This window comes from Cetorhinus maximus, chromosome 21 (genome assembly GCF_964194155.1).
Source record: "Cetorhinus maximus chromosome 21, sCetMax3.hap1.1, whole genome shotgun sequence".
NCBI lineage: Eukaryota > Metazoa > Chordata > Chondrichthyes > Lamniformes > Cetorhinidae > Cetorhinus > Cetorhinus maximus.
The window spans coordinates 82,183,509-82,203,353 of NC_135899.1; the positions used below are offsets into that span (position 1 = coordinate 82,183,509).

Here is a 19,845-nt window from a genome sequence, read left to right on the forward strand (position 1 = left end):
TGTTACTGCATCAGTACAATTGTAATCCCAAACATCTTGTGAGAAAAGGCCACTGGGTAAATTTTAAGACCAATATTTTTTCCTCTCTTGGCAGAAGACAACAGGAGACACTCCACAGCAATACTCTAGCTACTATTGGTGGGGGATAAGAATGTCAAAGTTCAGTGGGGAAAAACAGTACAGTATTATGGTGGTAGTGATGTTGAGTCAGCAATCTGGGGTCATGTACTCAAACTCCAACCATGGTAAATTGTGAAACTGAATACAATAAATTTTGAAAGCCAACACAGGGAAGGAAAAAAAAGACCAGGATTGACATGGGAACCTAACCGGGTTCACTAGTATCCTTCAAAGAAGGAAAAATGCCATCCTATTGCGCGAGTTATCCTGAGTTATTTAACATCCCCCTCCAAGTGTGTAAAAACAAGGCTCAAAACCACATACAAGAGAAATGAAACAAAAACTTTTAACTTTATTCTATAGTGCTTTATCAATTAAATAAGGTATCACTAACAAAGTTCGGACTTGATATGCTACATTTTTCCTGAAGCAATAAACATGTTGACTTGAAGATAGAATTACTGGCAGCATTTTACTTAAACTGCATCCAAATTCAATAAACATGTACTTCTTGAAAAATGTGTAAGCCAGGAATCTGAGCTTGAAGTTACAGCACTTTGTCACTTTCACATTCATTAGAATGTCAATGAGAAATGAAGCAAGCAAGTGGTAATCAGGACTTTTGCAGCTGAGCAATTAGTGGCGTGATGCACCAAAAACACAATTTAATACCCCCCCCCAAATAAAGTCACATATTCGCAGGTTTATCTAAACCAGATGGTCAAGGAACAATTCCACTGTCTGGAAAGTATGCTGAAATTTATCACTGCAGTAGGCCATTCCAGCTATTACCTACTATGTTCAATGCCAAGCTATCTTCCCTTGAAGAATTCATATCTCTTAATTTTGTTGCGATCTTTGCCCTATTACTGTCATCTATAAGAATAGCATAATTGGCCAGAATACAGAGGCAGCTGGTCAGCTTATGCAGGATTCTGACATCCATTATCTCAAGGGCAATTAGTTATGGGCAACAAATGCTGGCCGTGCCAGCAACATTCATATTCCATGAAAGAATAAAAACATAACTGAAAATTCTCAGTAATTTAGAAAGCACCATACTTTTGTGATGAATTCCAAGATAAAGTGAACCCAATTGTCAGAAGCCAGATTTTGGAAGGCATGTGTGTGGTTATGGGATAAAAGGCCCCATACTGCCCAAAGAGTCGCAGCCACAAAGCTATGGTTATAAGATTTTACTGTAACGTGCAGTAGCTGAACCACTTTCAGTTGTCATGTCAGAAATCTCAAATCAATCCCATCTAGGTTGACCAACACCATGAAAATTCAAATGACAGCATAAAATTCCAGACACTGAGGACTTCAGATGAGCAAATAAACAAGCATGGTCTCTGCCTGTAAAGCTGCAGCTGAAGTGGACTGGTCACTTAGTCTGAATGCCTGACTATTCCACAAATGAAGTAATAGTGATTTCCAGGTAGGTTGAAGTGAAAACCTGGAATTCAGAAACAACAGTGTGCTACATTTGGAGGGAAGGCAAAGCTATTCTGGATGGACAAGTTAAGAGGGGTTGAATGACCTTCCTCAGCTATATTGCCATGTTAGCGCAGCAAAATGTCAAACGTGATGCATTATCCAGCTTTTAAAACAAAGCTCCTACAGTTCTGCTATCAGGTCAAGGACTTGTCCTTCAACCAACAAAAAATTACAAGTTTCAGGCCAAATAATATTGCCACTGTACCTCCCCCTTGACAACCAGAAAGGCGAGCAGAGATCAGATCAAGTGTTAGTCAAAACAAACTGCTTTTAAAGATGTATCTATGTCATGAATAATCTCATCTTTCGGTTTGGCATTTTGCAGCCTTCTGGTCTAACCAGACTTTAGCAAGCTCTATTTTTTTGGAAACTGGAAACAAATACCAAGTCAGTCAGTATCTGGCAGTGGGAGGAAGCAAGAATAGCATTTGTAGGTTTTGGGCCCCCTACATTGTATAAAACAATGACACTAAATACTACCTATTTAAACCCAATGTCAAAATCAACTCATGATTGTGAAAAGGCACGTTTCCATTAGATAATAATTAAAAGTGTGAAACTCTGAGGATCAATAAAAATCAGGATCCTTTTACCTCAAACCTTAAATTGAATCTGCTCAGTAATTATGCAGGTTGCAAGGTGCTAAAACTGTTCCTGTTACAATGGGGAGGCGTGGAGGTTGAAGGTGGGTAGGTCCTTTTCCATTTTGGGCATCCACACAGTTCTGCTGAGGATCTGTATTGTCCGTCTTTTCAGGTGCTGACATGTCAAATCTTTTTTTGTCCGATTTGGCAAATTTTAGACTTTTCTATTCTTCTAAAGACTTTTCATTGTCTGTCCAATGACCTGTTACACCAGTTTACACCTATTTCCAGCTTTTTAGGAATGGTAAATGGTTACAATTCTAGCAGATCCATTTAACATGCACATGATTTAAATAACAGCGCTAAATACGGAGTGTGGGAAGAATGATAGCGATGAAAGGGAGGACCACCGTTAAGTATGATCAATTCGCAGTCCTATTAAACAGGATGACCAACAAAGTATGCTATAGGTAATATTTACCGTGTATGAAAAAAACTACAAGATTGAGAATGAATCTGAAATTGCAACATGATCAGACAAGGCATCACAAAAAATTTATTTACTGAAGTTCATACTCAAAGTAGTTTCTGTAATACAGCAGTTATACCTTGAGAAAAATTATATCCAAAAAACTGAAGCCCCATTAGCACGTCAATGAAGGTAATGTATTATTGAAACTGTTCCAGAGTTGGTTTGGAAGGGATAAGTTGGCCACATGGATTTGCATGAAGCAATGTTTATAATAAACCTTGGCATAGCTGACACCAGTTTGTTAAAAGATTTCCGAAAGTTCCAAAGTTCTCAGGGCATCTAAATTAACTAAATGCAGCTAGAATCTAGAGAAGAGATAAGCTAGTTAAGAAAAATCTCAAGAGCTGCAGTATTAGGGGGTGGACAGGAGGTGCTGCTGCTTGAAAACAGTTTTTCTCTGCATACTAAATGGAAGGCAGGCCCTGGGTTCATAAGGAAAGCAGTAAAGTCAAAGGGTACAACAAAAGCATGCAAATTTTAGAGTAATTACGTAATGGGAAGGAGAGTGGGAATACAACAACAGACACTTAACAGGCAAAACAAAGTTGGTCCCCTCAATAAAAGTGCATTGTAAGAATAAAAGCATCAGAGCAAATTAACATGGCAGATTAAAACAGCACCTGGGTGTAATACAAAATGAGCAGGGCGCATAACTAGGACATGTACAAATCTACAAAAGTTTTGTTAAAAGCTTTAGTGCTCTAGTGTTAAGACTACATTTAGAGTAGTTTTTTTGCACTGTGATAACCAGAATTGAAAAAGGGACAAAGGCATTGGAATGGCTAGAGGAGGCCAGCAACATTTACATCTGCAAAGCACCTCAATATACGATTGTCCATATCAAGATATTTAAGGCAAAAAAACATTTAGTTCAAGCCATAATTGGATACAAAGATGGCATCAGGGTACTGGCACTAGAACTAGAGACAAACATTTAATGGACCAAATGCCTTTTCCAAGATGTGACATCTTATGAACAGCTGACAAAATAAAGGGGTAAATATTTTAAAAAACACAGCGCCTCCAAATAGCAGCTGAAAGTATAAATATATGTTTCCCCAACACACTGCTGTTATGTCAGTGTAACACCAGTTCTGACTCGGCTCATTTGCACGTAAACAGGAACTAGATGGGAGGGGGTATTTGTTCTTTTTTTTCAAAAAAAAAGGAGAAGTGATAGTATTTAGACAAAGGTCAGCGAAACCATTAAAACCTGACCAGCAGGAAAGCTTTGTCGGATTAATAGACTGAATTTGGCTCTGGTCCTCTCAAGTTACTAAGCAGTAATTCAAAGCACGTGTTAAGAAAAAGCACTCAAAAGCAACAATTCAGTAGTTACAGCAAACTGGAAGATTACAATTTAACACCAAGTTGCAATTATTATACACCAGGGAATATTGGAAGACGCTCCTCTGACTTAACCTACTTGAAATGTTAGCAGATAATGCAATTGTTAGAACGGGAAACAGCATTTGCTGATTAATTTAACTCGTATGTTTACTGTAAGAACAGTGATTTAGGAAATCCATGCAGCATTGCTCTGGGAGCATCCGTCAGAGGAATCTTAAAAACTTGTTTTTACATGGTTTAGCGCAGCCTAGTGTTGGAACTGAAGTTGCATTTAGAGGGATCGCACTTTCCGATGTGAGTGGCGCTTAGGGATGATATGGGGGGGTGGGGGGAGAGAGAGAGAGAGAGAGAGGAGGTGGCGAGAGCAAACTAATGCGTGACCTTTTGTCTTTTACGAGAAATAATGCAGCAACCTAAAACAAAACTCGATGCTCTCTAATCTTGTTGGAAGCTAAAGAGAGCGCCAAAGTTTAGCCACAGCTAACACACAGTGGATTTATTTATTTCCACAACACCAACCCCCCACCCCCCATCCAAAACACACACACACACCTACCCCGGGAGGAAAAGGAACCGACTTCCTCGGGAAAAATTCCAGGCAACTGCGCACGTTGTAAAAAGAAACGCACGCACACAAAAAAAAGTTTCAAGCAAACCCCGCAAAGCACTTGATACAAACTTCCCCATTCCCAAAATCTCTCCAATGGTTTTTTTTTGGGGGGGGCGGGGGTCAGTCTCTACATTGCTGGCTTCCCAGCTTTAGTTAACTCGGGGAGGGGGGGGGAGCCTGAAACCTGAGGGGTTTAAATAAAAATACAAAAACAGCTTTTAAAAATCTGCCAAATGTAGGCACAACATTTCAAGGGGAGGAGGGGAGGAGAGGGGAGGGGGGGACATTAAAAACAAGGAGCAAACTTGAAATAAAATGTAGAAAACAACAGGAAAATCCTCAGTATTGCATCAGATTGTCTAAATTTGGTACCAAAACGTTTTGTTTGAAGTTATAAAATAAGTAGTTTTTTTTGGGGGGGGGGAGGGGGGGTGGGTAGGAGGAGGAGATGGAGGGGGAGGAGGGGGGGAGGGGAAGAGTTTGCCTTGCAACCCCCCCCCCCCTCCCCTCCTCTCCTCTCCTCCATGAGTTGAGGGACACGAGTCCAGGCTGAGGAGGAGGAGGAGGAGGAAGGGGAGGGAGGGCAGTGAAAGAAAGAAAAAGAGTGCGGGCGGCGCCGACACGAAGCGGTCGGGCTAATTAATAAAAAAAAAATAAACACACGCGAAAAACTTTAATCCGGGCCAACTTTTTACCCCCCCCCCCCTCCCCCCAGAAAAAAAAGATGGTGGTGAGGAGGAGGAAGGGGGGGGGGGGTAGGTAAAGGTTTAATATTGAGGGGGGGGGGGTTGGATAGGCGATGGCCCTTCTCTCTCAGGAATACCCTCAGCCACATACCTTCATCCAGCAGCCGCTCCAAATGCGTGAATATCCCACAAAAGTTGGGCAGACTCGACATTAATTTCTTGTCGTTCATCAGCTGCATTAAGTAGTCGGGAGTCGGTCTCGGCTTCTCCTTCGTTTCCATTTCCCCCACCATAGTTCTCACTGTCTTTGTTTCAGGACTAATTATATATTTTTTTTATATATATATTTATATATATATATATAGATGTGTGTACTTGGATATAACAGATCTGTAGATAATTTTATCAAAAAGACTTTTGTTTTGTTCTCCTGTAGTTGAAGCCGCCCACACCGATCTTTCCAACACTTCAGCTCCAGTGCGTGTTGTAAAAAAGAAAATTTTTTCCCCTCAGCGCGACGGCGACACACTCGCCGCCCTTAACTAGCCGGATCCATCTAACCTGCTCGCCAACCCGCCTGACGTTTCCCTGATTGACGCGCCGCCTCCTCCAATCACCCGCCGCCCTGCGCCCGCGCTGGCGCCGGGCCCGGCCTCCGACCCTCCAATCAGAGCCCACTTGGGGGGGGTGGCGGGGGGGGGGGGGAGGGGGAGGGTCGGGACTTGTCTCCTCCCCTCCCCTCCCCTCCCCCAAACGCCGTCAAGTTCGGTTGAGGCGGCAGGCGGAGGCCCCGCCCCCTACTCCTCCCCACCGCTGCGCATGCGCGTCCCTGCTACTGCTGCTGCTGCTATTGCTGCTGCCTGACGAAGGCAAAAGACAAATGATTCCCTATAGATTGTTTTGTTTTCATTCTGCTGCCCTCTCTCTCCTTTCATAATTTGAAGCTGTTCACATGCATGTATAACTGGCAAACATTTGTTCTATGCATGTATCTCTCCTGCGGAAACATTGGAGGGACGTGCACTTTTGCCTAAATGTTTACAGCTGTTGAACAAGATAGCATTTATCATTGCAACCAGTCAGAAATTAAGTGACTGTGTTGGATTTTTGACAAAATTGATTGGTACTTTGTGCAGTGCATGCTGTAACATGTCATTTCTGTTTCTCGCCATCAGTGCATGCCATACATTATGTATTGTAGTGTGAATAACACACTAGCCTGTGTCTAATTTTGACTGGTGATATCTGAGTTTACAATTTTACTTTTTAACATAATTCAAACATTCAAAAGTGCACATTTATTTTCCAAAATTCTACACCCATACATAACCACATTATTTAATTATTTAACCTATACAATGAACCTGTTGCAGAGAATTTTACTCATAAACGTGTGCTTGATTCTATAGGGTTAGTTGGTTAATTTCAAATTTACATTTTAATGTTTTAAAGTTGCACCGAGTAACAGTTGAAAGTGGACAGTGGTAGCACTGTTCATTGCTGAATCAAATTATATTTTGGACTATGGATATATAGAGGGTTCTCAATGATAAGCCCATTGAATGCAGAAAAAAAATCAAAAAGTGAATGTGACTGACACTAATGGCTCCAGTAGATATGATGAAGAAGGTTATTTGCTTTTAAAGTTCCAATGTCATTCTGGGAAATCTGTGCCATACCCTCTTCAAGGTCAATATACCCTTCCTGAGGTTCAAGGACCAAATATGAATGCAGTACTCCAGATGGAATTTGAGCTTCTGTAAAACTCAAGCATCATTTCCTCACCTTTGTTTTCCAAGCCCCCGTGGGATAAAGGTCACATTTTCTTTATTCAATCAGAGGATATAGTTATTTCTGGTAAGACCACCATTTATATTGTCCATCGTCCCTAGGTGTGCTGGGGAAGGTGGTGATAAGTTGCCTTCTTGAATACAACTTGAATGGCTTTCTAAGACACTTCAGAGGGCATTTAGGACTCAACAACATCGCTGTGGGTCTGATCTGACATATAAACCACACCAGGTAAAGACAGCAAATTTCCTTCCATAAAGAACATTAGTGAAACAGATGAGTTTTACAACAATCTGGTTCTTTCATGGTCGCAATTACTGATACTGGATTTCTAATCCTTGATTTATTTAATTGAATTACCATGGTGGATTTTAACACATGTCTCCAGATCATTAATCCAGGCCTCTGGATTACTAATCATAACCACCCTGTCACTGTACATCTTAATTCATTCCATTAACCTTTTTGATCACTATTTGTACCTGTGCACATGGACTTCCAAATTCTTCTGTTTCTGTACAGCCCCATGTCCCTCACCATTAAGGAAATAAAACAATTTGTCCTTCTCGGATCCAAAGTGGGTGACTTCACATTTCTCCACATTAAAATCTATCTGCCATAGTTTTGCCCACTCTTATCTGTCTGTGGCCATGCACTGTAAGATGATTTTGTTTAAAAACAATGTGATACCTCCATATAGTGAGATTTTTCAAAATTACCATTTCTTTCCTGCTTTTTCTCAACCCTTAAGAGACTTCTAAAGTCTCCACACCTTGTGATGCAGGGGCAAGTAACAAAGTGTACCATAATTGATGGGGTTCTACTTTCCCCATACTTGTAGGAAGAAATCTGCTGCCAAGCTTTGGAATTGGGTATGACTACTGTATCATTGACCTAGGTAGGAACATAGGAAAAGGAATAGACTATTCCTACTTGAGCCTAGTCCGCCATTCTATAAACCATGGCTGATCTGTGGCCTAACTCCATATACCCGCTTTTGCCACACTATCCCTGATCTAAGGATCGATGATGGTTGTACTAAAGCTAGAGTTTTATAAAATCTCCGTCATTGCTAAATTTGACTTCCTCATTCACCGGAACCATGATATTTTTGCTGAGTACAAGACAAATTTCCTTTTAAGCTGATTTAACAAATAAGAACATATTTTTTAACCAATAAGAAAATACAGTTTGTACATTTCCTTCCGAGGGGAATTGACAGGTTGGGTGCTGAAAGGATGTTTCCCTTGGTGAGAGAGACTAGAACTAGGAGACACTGTTTAAAAACAAGGGGGTCTCCCTTTTAAGACGGAGATGAGAAGGAATTTTTTATCTCAGTGGTTCATGAGTTTTTGGAACTCTCTTCCCTGGTGAGCGGTGGAGGCAGGGTCATTGAATATTTTTAAGGCAGAGCTAGATAGTTTCTTGACTAACAAAGGGGTCATAGGTTATCGGGGGCTGGGGGGCGGTAGGCAGAATGGGGAGTTAAGGCCACAATCAGGTCGGCCACAATCAGATCAGCCACAATCTTATTGAATGGTGGAGCAAGCTCAAGGGGCTGAATGGCCTACTCCTGCTTCTCATTCGTATTTTCGCATGCTCACATCAAAATATTTTTAATTTCAAATTAGCAACGAGGATAAATTAAATTTTTGAGTGGTGGCAAATCTGGCACGAGCAATTTGTAAATGAATCCACTGGCACACATCATGGGGAAGTAATACTCTTGATATGCAAAGGGTAGTGTGGAATAACAGGGACCGAACTGACAAGGTTTTAGCAATACTGACAGAACTTTGCACTGTGCTTGTGTAATCCTAAAACCGAGCACATGACTTCCTTCAACAACACACACAATTGCGGAGGAGATGGTGGCACAGTGATGATGTCATTGGACTAATAATCCAGAGGCCCAGGGGTAATGTTCTGAGGCACAGGTTCAAATCCCAGCTGGTGGAGTTTAAATTTAATCCATAAACCTGGAATTGAAAGCTAGTCCCAGTAATGATAACTATTATTACTAGAGTAAAAAAAAAACTGTTTGCTAATGCCCTTTAGGGAGGGAAATCCTTACCTGGTCTGGCCTACATGTGACTCCAAACACACAGCAATGTGGTTGACTATTAACTGCCCTTTGAAATGGCCTAGCAAGCCACTCAGCTTAAGGGTAATTAGGGATGGGCAACACATGCTGGCCTTGCCAGCGATGTCCACACCCTATGAGAAAGTAAAGGGAAAAAACAGGGCACCTGGTTTGGGGGAAGAAAAATGAGTCTTTGTTACAGAAGTGGTCCTTCAGTCCAAAACAAAACTAACCTTCTTTGCTGTAGCACCTACAGCTCTTCTGCATCATGCTGCCCACATACCTTTGTCATGCCATTGCAAACAATCAACCCGCTTTTCTCTTGCCACCCCTTCCTTTTCCCTGGTCAGCTTCAGTCCTTTAGAGATTGCTGCCTCTCTGGATTTTATACTTATCAATTAAATGTGCTAAAGGCAACAATTTCTGGGCAACTTTTCAATTTGACAGTTGCCTGTACAAAGCAAGCTCTTCTGTCATAAAATTTGACTCAGCCTGCCCTCAGATCTGCCAACACAGGCAACTTTGTGGCATGGGCCAGCTCAATCCATTTTTACTGGATTCATAAAGCTGAGGCTATAGTGTAAGCTAGTACACCCATACAGTGGCATGGTAAGACAAAGGGTTATTTGCAATTCCTCACAAAGACAGTGCATCACCTTTTATTAACGTGGCTATGTAATTACCAGGATTCAAATTTTGGACAGTTCCATGTGTTATTACATAAATATGCACGCACAATAGGCTGGTGTGAGCATACAGTGCGCATTACAAGCGCATGGTACATGCACATAAGTAGCAGGCTGACCACTTCAACCTCATTTGCTTGGTTGAATGGAAATCATGAAAATGATGCCGATACTGGCTTAATCAAATTCAAATTTCTTTATATGACAAATTTAATCACATTTGAATGTGTCATTCAACTGTAAGAGCTTTTTGGTAACTGGAATTGAGATTATCCAGCAGAGATAATGTACTCCTTACTCTTTGAATAAAGTTCTCCTTCACATATCATTGATATTCACTAAAACCAGTATAACAGAAGAAATCTTTTGGACGTGTGATTCATTACGTGATTTTTCTTTCCTGCACCCCGTATGCAGTGCTCCCATACCATCTGTTCCTTAGTTATTTTCTTCAGTTGAAGGTTTGATAGCAGCATTTGTTGACAAAAACAAAAAGATGGATACTGAGATTTTTTTCTTTCCTGAAAAAAAGGCTATGCGCTTTGATACAGAGAAGCCTAGGTGAACAGTCAAAGGTCATAGTGCAAGACATCATCAAGGTTGAAAAGCATAGAAGATAAACTGGAAAGTAAAGGCCAAATTCGAGTTTCAAGGGCAAATTTGGAGTTTTAAAAACCTGAAGATTGCAGGGAGAAGGAAAGCCTGCCTTCAGTGTGTGTCTCAGAATTTCAAAGATGCATCTTAACCCTTTCAAAGGTTCAGCTCATACAGATTCCCAGTCTCTTCTCTGTACATGGCATCACGATCATGCCTTGCAATGTACCACTGCCACATCATCTGCCTGTGCCTGTAGCAATCAGCGCCATAAATCACGGGGAATTAACAGAAAAACAGAACAGAAAACAGAAAAAAGGAATTACTCTCTCCTCCATCCTCACCCCCTTTTCGATCCCCTTTTGTCTAATAATTATATTTTTCTTTTCCCACCTATTTCTATTATTATTTTTAAATTTATTTCCATCCATTGTTTTATCTTCACCTTTTAGTCTATTTCAATCCCTTCCCCCCACCCCACCCCCACCAGGGTCATCTGTCACTCGCCCACCCTGCTTTCCACCTTTAATGTCACCATTAGCACTTCCTTTAGCTAATATCACCACATATCAACACCCCTTTGACCTTATGTCTATGACATCTTTGGCAATCTCTCCTTTGCCTCCACCTATCACTGGCCCTTTATCCAGCTCCACCTGTCCCACCCCGCCTTAAACAGCTTATATTTCACCTAATTTCTATTTCTCTTTAGTTCTGATGAAGAGTCATACAGACACGAAATGTTAACTCTGTCTTCCTCTCCGCAGATGCTGTCAGACCTGCTGGGTTTTTCCAGCTATTTTTGTTTTTGTTTCAGATTTCCAGCACCCGCAGTATTTTGCTTTTATATTAAAAAGGAATTACAGTTTAGTTAGTGTCAACCTTGAGTTTGAAAAGCCTGTGGATTGTATGATTATAATTGATAATATATACAGAGCCAATTACATCATGAATAATACACTGGCTTGAGGAACAAGGGGTTGTGAATTCAAGTCCAAATTGGGGTGAACTTAGTTGATGATTTGATTTTGTAGGGCTGCACAACAGTGGGATTAACTAAATTGTCCTTGCAGAAAGCAGACATAGACTCAATGGGCTGAATGACCTCCTTCTGTGCTGTAGCCATTTTATGATTGTAGGATTGTATTAGATTCAGAATCTCCAGTGCATATTCAAGACAAGAAGCTAGCATGACCCACGGAAGAAAGTCTTTAAATGCCTGGTACTTTAAGAATGTCAGACTCCCAAACCACTGCAACAAGAGGAAAACAAGCTCTCTAGCTAGGAGCTACGACCAAGGTCAAACCAACTCTGATTAACTGCATATTCTTATTTACTAGTAGGTTCAACCGTATACAAATATGGCAAGGTGCTGTGTTCAAAGGAAACCTTGGTGAGGAAATTGTGGACCTGCATCCCCTCGTTTTCTGTCCACTTAAATTAATGGACAGAAAATCAGGGGCTGTGAAGGTGCATTAAAGGGAGTGCCTCTAAATGAGGTGCAGGAACAGAGGGACCTTGGTGTGTAAGTACATAGGTCATTGAAGATGGCAGGGCATGTTGAGAGAGCAGTTAATAAAGCATATAGTGTCTTAGGCTTTATTCATGGGGGCATTGATTACAAGAGTAAGGAGGTCATGTTGAACTTGTATAAAACACTAGTTAGGCCTCATCTGAAGTACTGCGTCCAGTTCTGGGCGCCATACTTGAGGAAGGATGTGAAGGCATTGGAGAGAGTACAGAGGAGATTCACAAGAATGATTCCAGAGATAAAGAACTGTAGCTATGAGGGTAGTTTGGAGGGGTTGGGACCCTTTTCCTTGGGGAAAAGAAGGCTGAGAGGAGACTTGATAGAGGTATTCAAGATCTTGAAGGGTATGGACAGGGTAAATAGTGAGAAACTGTTCCCACTCAAGAGCATATCAAGGACTAGAGGGCACGGATTCAAAATAATTGGCAAAAGGAGTAAAAGTGATGTGAGAAAAAAAGTTTCACCTAGAGGATAGCTGGAGTCTGGAACAAACTTCCTAAAAGGGTGGTGGAGGCAAGTTCGATCGAGGTATTCAAAAGGGAATTGAGTTGCTACCTAAAAAGAGAGAATGTGCAAGGTTACAGGGATAAGGCAGGGGAGTGGGACTAGGTGGAATGCTCTTTCAGAGAGACAGTGCAGACATGATGGGTGAATGGCCTCCATCTGCACCATAAAGATACTGTGATGCTGTGAATATGATATACCATCCCTAGGATGGAGGATTTTGGAAGAGCATTCCAAAGCGCCAGACCAAACTGGCAGAAGGCGCTGCTGCTGAAAGTGGGGCACAGGGAGGGGGAGAATGCAATAGAGACCAGAGTTGGAAGAGTGAAGGAATATGATGTAGAAGGATGGTGTAAGGTATTGGGCGCCTAGATCATGAAGAGACATGCAATGAAGAAGAGTGTCTTGAAGTTTATCTTTTGGAATTGGGGGAGCCACAAAAGTTGTTGCATTAAAGGGGAGTGGGCCATGGTGTGAGAAAAGGTGCGGACAGCAGGTTTTTAATCATGTTGCAATTTGTGATGGAAGGAACTTGGGAGGTCAACAAGGGCAGTATTGGAGATCAAGTCTGAAGCTGACAAAAGCATGGATAAGGATTTCAGTGATAGTTGGAACGCGTTAGGGTGTGTGATATTGTAGAGATGGAAAATAAATGGTATGTGGGGTAGTTAGGATGTCAGGCCTGAAGGTCGTGCAGGGTCAAATGGACACTATTAAACACAGCCTGAGTGAGCTGCCAGGGAGATGGAGTCAGGAACTATTTGCTCCGGAGGAAGAGCAACAGGAGGGCTTTGGTCTAGCCGATGCTGAGTTCTTGTTCATCCAGGACGCGTGGCATCAGCCAAACAATCAGAAATTTCTGCCCCTGACCTCTCACTCTGTTGGAGGTCCACCGTGTGCAGGCCTTATGCCCTCTGCTTGTGAGCTGAGCCTCAAATGCACCATCTGGCCACCACCAGGGCAGGTGTGACTAAAGAGTTAGAGGTTGGCAGAGAAATAAGTTTGGGCTTTCTCAATGTGAAAGCTGATCACATGCCTAAAAATGACATCCCCTAATGGTGGCAAGTTGGCAAGGAAAAGATGAACATCACGGATGGAGCCACAGCCAAAGACGACCATGAGGGCCAGGGAGAAGAAGACACTGTAGAAGGTTTTCTGACATCATCGCAATGATAGGAATAGAGCCAGGATGGAGTCTCAGTAAGGGTGCGGTCATGGTTTTCCAGCCACCTAGCGAAAGGAGGAGTTGGGCTAGGTGATGTCCAAAAAAGGCCTTTTTACTTTTTTGCCAGGATGGACAGGAGCGTTTCTCCGTGCCCCACAAAAAAAAGCTTAGGCCTTCCTGCCCTGGGCTTCCACCCCCACCATTGGCACTTTAGAGTGTCAGGGACCAGTTCCTTCTGTCCCTGTTGGTACCCTCCTGCTGCCCAGCATCACGTTCCCACCAGCTGGCTGTCACTTCCTGGGAATTTTCTTGATGGGAAATGTAGAGAGGACATGCCGATGAGGACCAGGAGTTGAGATTTACTGGGACACACGCTCTGGAGGCCAGGATGGTTTGTAAGCCAACTTGGATCTGCGCCACCCAATTCCTGCCCCAAGTTAAAATTAGAACCAGTACATTTTGGATATCTCTGGATGTGGAATATTTTTTTAGTATCTTTATTTCTGCTTACCGCAGCCTTAGATTACCTGATTTGCAAAGGAATTGACATTTCTCACACATGGCTGGAAATGGCATCAACTTTGGGTCTGCCTTTTGTTCGTGTGGGTGACTTTAAGCCATCAATTCATCTGTTACAAAGGCAAAATCCCAAGGATGCTAGGAACATGAAATAAAAACAGAGAATTCTGTCAATGCTCAACAGGGCAGGCAGCACCTGCGGAGAGAGGAACAGGGTTAATGCTTCAGGTTGTTGACCCTTCGACAGAATTTGAAACAAGCTGAAACGTTAACTCTGTTTCTCTCTCCACAGATGCTGCCAGACCCGCTGAGTGTTTCCAGCATTCCCTGTTTTTAGTTCAGATTTACAGAATCCACAGGATAAATACAGGTTGCTGCATTGTTTTTAATTAGCATTCCCGAAGGGCTGCTTTTAATTCAATTAACCTGGTGCTGCTGGCATGGGCGATCTCAAAAGGTGTGTCTTCAGATAGAGATTAATTGGCAGTACCTTGCTGTGGTAGACAAATATAGTTGGATGCCATACAGATGTATAAATTGTTGTCATCTTCACTCTCCCTTCAGAATACTGCCTCATTCTTTGGTGCAGTCTGCTGGAGTTCCTCCACTATGGCATCATTTCTCATATAGTCCCAAGTGAAGCCCCTTTGATAGCGTGAGTAGGCAGCATCCATTATGCAAACTTTGGCTGGATTGCAAGCAAGCTTTTGCAAGCAGCCCAAGCAGCACAATTTTCCCTAAAGGCCATGAAATGTTTAATCAATAATAGTGCTTTCTCTCTTGTGTGTTTGATTGTGAATATGTTTGCCTGACCTCCATGGGTTATGCAGTGGGGCCTGGAAATCTTTTGTCAAGCCACAGCTCAAAGCTCCCACAAATCAGCCTTACAGTTGCTCATCTTGTTCAAGTAATGCAGCCATAAGCAACTGGCTGATGAAGCCAGCCAATATGTAAAATAGTTCCTGTCTCTTTATCTGTTGTTCTCTAGCTCTGGGTGACCCCAGTAATAGCCACCTTTTGAATACGAATGGACACTGTTCTCTGGGTGTTGCATATTAAAAGCACCACTGGGTGATTGGATCAAACTGTGATGAAAAAAAACCTTCATTGCAACAGGCAGATTAATTCTAATCATTAATCTGTTACTATCTGATATGTTCAGTAATTGTGTCCCTGGTGAGCCTCAATCTATGGACACTGTTGTTCCATTACTGCCATCAGCAACGTGCTGATCTGTGGATTATACCTCATGAATATTGTCTTCTCCTGAGAGGCCTATGCCTTTGTGCCTGGACTACCTGTTTGATCCCTCATCTGAAACGATTGTAGCAGTCTTGATAGTTGGGTTTGGTAATGAGTTTAATAGCAGTTCTGAGGCCACATCATTTGCAGCCAATTTAACTGATTAGATTCCAGAATGGGCAATGTTTTAGTTGAATATTTGCCTTCAAGTTACAGGGTTTGATCATTTTTATGGTGGCTGTTCAACTCATTGTCATGTTTATGTCAACCTCCCTGCATAACAAATAACTGACTTGACGGGTGCACCATTCAACCGTTGCATCACTGTGCCTCATTAGGCCACTGGAATCATCAGCAGCTGTAATATCAGCCTCATAAACTTTCCATATGAAAGCTGGGGAATACCAATTCTCAAATGAGCATTGAATGTTTTTATTGTACAAACAATTCAATGTTTGTAGACAATATTATTTCTTGCGTACATGATCATATTGTTCATTAATGCTCACCTAAGTTACACAAGTTATTTAATAAAAGTCATTGCCAAGAGGGTTGGATATGGTTAAAAGTAATGCATAAAATCAATTTGACATTGAAATCAGAAACGCAGTGTTAAACCAATTCTGATGTTTTTCTAACTTGTCCTTTGCTGCGACTGATGCTGTTTCAAATAAAATTCTAATTCTCAGAAATAGGGTGATTTGGAAGCGCAAGAGTATGAGTTAGCCCACAAATCATTTCAATTCTTCATCATGTATTCTTTTCCATCCATGTTGTTGTCTAGTTCAGTATGCAGGACTCATATGTGGGGACCATGTATTTTATGTTGATGAATGAATCTTCCCCTCCAAAGCGTTCAAATACCTCCAGGGTTTCATTTATAAGGTCCCCGATATTTTCCCGCTTCTGCTGGCTGTAGTCGATGCCGTCTCCAGAATTTACTGGGGAGAGAAAACAAAAACGGATAATCAGTTCAGGGATCAACAGAATGTGTTGTATTTAATTATATTCCCTGCTCGAAGAATACTCTGCATAGGGTTTCGTGAAAAATCCACAGGATGCAGCGAAACAAGGTTGGGGACATGAAATGCTGTCTTCGGCTAGAACACGGATCAGGATAATTGCTGGAGATGGGGGTGGGTGGCTAGAAAAATGGTTGTGATTCCCGCAATATGGAAAGGGGTCCACCAATTCCATTGGGTGGGGGGCGGGGTGGGGGGGTGGGGGAGGAGGTAGGGAGGGAGATGTCAGCCTGCATTCCCTCTCCACAGATGCTGTCACGCTTGCAATTCCAGCAATTTTTGTTTTCGTTACCTCCCGCTGTGTTGGGTGGGGGAGGGGGGTTCCTAGGCCTCCCTGCAAAACTCCTGTCCAGTCTTCTCATTAAGTTGCAGCAAAATTCACATCAGCTGAAATCTGCGGAAAGACCTCAAAATTGATGCACTTCAATTTTAAAATTAGCAACACCCCTCACGGACTTTGGAAACTTGTTAATTGTCTTTTGTCTTCTGGCCCTGGAAGACCCTCAGTGTTCTTTAGGTCAAACTATGGTCTCCATTGACCTGACGGGGTGGGGGTTCCACAAAATAATGTGAGGCTGCAAGGCAGGGGCAAAATGCAGCCATCACATGAGTAGTGCAGACTAGGTTGGCTGTCTCACCTGGGGTTGTGGGGGGTGGACGGGGGCGGGGGGGTGGACGGGGGGTCATACTTTGAGGAGTGCTGACAACTGTTTCCTTAAAGGCATTATTAAAACAATTTTTCCATGCAGGACTTTCATAAATATCATGTAGTCTTATAATTTATATGGGGGGGATGGTATGTCATTACTAATCCATTTGAAAAGCGGCCCTTCAATCAAACAGGTTTGAGAACCACGACTATAGATCACTCACAGCTGCACCAGAAGATCAGAACCAGTGCCGTCAATGTGCTCTTGTGTGGCCGTCTTAACAATGCAAATGACTGCATCCCCCACAATTTGGGATGACGTTTGAGGCTTTGAGGACCACCAGACATTAGCTCCACTCTGTCGTACTTCTGCCAGCGGAGAACTTTGTGGCCTTGTGCTCCCGACTTACACCGGTAAATCTCTGCTTATATTATACGATATAAAAGAGGCATTGTGAGTACTGTCGTGTGCTGGTTATGGTACTGAACTCATAATCTGGAGACCTGGACTATAAGTCCAGAGAATTCCAGTTCAATTCCCACTGTGGCATTTTGAGAATTTGATTGCAGTTTAAAAATGTTAAAAGCTGCTATCAGTAAAAGCGAAGCTGTCATTTGTCATAAAACCCTGAGTGTTTTTTTTTAGGGAAGGAAGCCTACCATCTGGCCTGGTCTAAACGTGACACCCATCCCACACCATATGGCTGACTCTTAAACATTCTCTGCAGAGGTCTAGTAAGACACTCAATTGTATTGGTGGTCTATTCAGTGGCTCAATGAGAAGGCCCACCACTAACTTCTCTAGCTAAGTAAGAACGCCAGCGATGACTACATCCCAAGAATGAATTTAAAAAATGAATGTATTACCTAGCATGCCTCCATGGTACATATCTCCATAACCTCTTCAGTTTACTATTTTAATTGACTTTTTCTCATCACTATGCTTATTTTGAACCCTTCTTCCACGCTACTGGTTTGAAACCTCACTAACTACTCTACCTACCCTTTCTGCAGGGACAGTGGTATCTGTTTGGTCAAAGTGAAGACCTTTTTGTCTATAAAGCTTCCCCATGCCTCAGAGCGTGTCCTGTTATATCCTTGGGGCTGTTAACTAGATCTCTAATTCATGGGAGCAGGTGGTGTGGTGGTAATGTGCTGGACTAGTAAGCCAGAAGCCTAGACTAATACTCTGGGACTTGGATTCAAATCCTGCTACTATAGCTGGTGGAATTTAAATTAATTGGAATGTAAAACTAGTCTCAGTAATGGTGACCATGAAAAACTTGTCTGGTTTACTAATGCTCTTTAGCCTGTCTGGTCTTCATGTGACTCCAGCCCACAGCAATGAGGTTAACTCTTAATTGCCCTCTGAAATGATCTAGTAAGCCAGTCAGTTCAAGGGCAAGCATGTGGGCTGGTGTTGCCCACATCCCAGGAAAAAAAAAACAAGGGAATTCATGCCAGTTGTCAGGGTTGGAAGAAGTGGAATTGGGGTAAGGAACATACTTCAAAAACAGTGTGCTATTGTTAGCCACAGCTCCATGGTCCTTGTATCCTTATTTTAAAATGCTAGTTGTCTAACATTCGCACCATTGTGCAAAGGACAGAATTTTAATTGCCCATGCAGCAAGTGACTGTGTTTGTCAGGAATATTTTAATTGCTTTTCACTTGCACAAGCCTGGTGCCATTTGTGTCCAATCTTCCTCTTAATTACAGCATCTTTGGATTTAGATGTCATTCCTTTCATTGTATTCTACCCTGTTAACTTTTATTATGTCCGTATGGCATCATAAATCTGACTGTCAAACTGGACATTGTACTATGTGGAATTTAGTGTATGTACGGTAGCAATAAACTTATTTCTCTCAAACAAATTCATATTGTAGATATGACAAAATCTATATTTCAATTACAGCAGAGACAAGGATTCAAAGCCTCAAAAATTAACAGTAATAAAAGCATTATTAACTCAATTTAATGTAGTTTAGTAAAGGGCAATACCATAAACCAAATATAACATTGCCATCGTATTCTGCCTTACTATTGACTTGAGCAGAGTCAATTTTTACCTTGTTTGTTTCTGTGTACAAACAGGCAACATTGCTGAACTCCATACTTAAAACAATTGCTCTCGGTTGTACCTTTTAAGCACTGGCGTATGTTTGATTACAGCTGCGAAACTGCAATTCCCCGAAACATAATAAGATTCCTTAATCTCTGAAAACAAATCGGACTTCCTTCCATTCATAAGAGGCAAAACCAGTGTGTTAATCTTTATGTTCTCTGAGGCCAAAATGATTACCAGAGATTTGGTCTGCCTTATCATGAAATAAGTAAATCCCTCTGTTAAAATTAGTGATTAAAGTCAATGATATATTTTATGGTTTGGTTTCAGTTTGAATTTTTTGTACGTTTCACACTGGTGCTTGTCTGTACCGAATCTGGCCACATTCATTCAGTTTGGCACCAGCTGTAACAATGCATGTAAACTCACCCTATTTTAATCGATACACGCAGGATATGAACATGAGGTTAAAACCAAGAAACAGATATTGGGTATTTGCCACAATACAAATATAACTTCGCCACGTTCATCGAAAATGCACAATGAGAAAAGAAGCAAGATCTACATTAATGAGTATTTTACTTTCAATGTTTCTCCATCCTCTCCTGAAGGTA

At 41.9% G+C, this 19,845-nt stretch overlaps 2 protein-coding genes across 15 annotated transcripts in view; both read right to left on the reverse strand.

The window, feature by feature from the left end:
• LOC144696068 (KH domain-containing RNA-binding protein QKI-like) overlaps nucleotides 1-5,787 on the reverse strand; it is a 99,479-nt gene extending 93,692 nt beyond the window's left edge. For 3 of the 13 annotated variants that reach the window (XM_078567295.1, XM_078567293.1, XM_078567290.1), the window contains exon 1: nucleotides 5,531-5,779. In XM_078567295.1, coding sequence (XP_078423421.1) covers nucleotides 5,531-5,672 — 142 coding nt within the window. In that variant the 5' untranslated portion in view covers nucleotides 5,673-5,779. Of the gene's footprint in view, nucleotides 1-5,530 lie in introns of all 13 variants that reach the window. The other 10 variants (XM_078567288.1, XM_078567287.1, XM_078567300.1 and 7 more) reach the window with 6 other exon arrangements.
• Nucleotides 5,788-15,902: 10,115 nt separating this feature from the next.
• LOC144696069 (parkin coregulated gene protein) overlaps nucleotides 15,903-19,845 on the reverse strand; it is a 646,838-nt gene continuing 642,895 nt past the window's right edge. For both annotated transcript variants that reach the window (XM_078567303.1, XM_078567302.1), the window contains one exon: nucleotides 15,903-16,435. In XM_078567303.1, coding sequence (XP_078423429.1) covers nucleotides 16,275-16,435 — 161 coding nt within the window. In that variant the 3' untranslated portion in view covers nucleotides 15,903-16,274. The remainder of the gene's footprint in view (nucleotides 16,436-19,845) is intronic.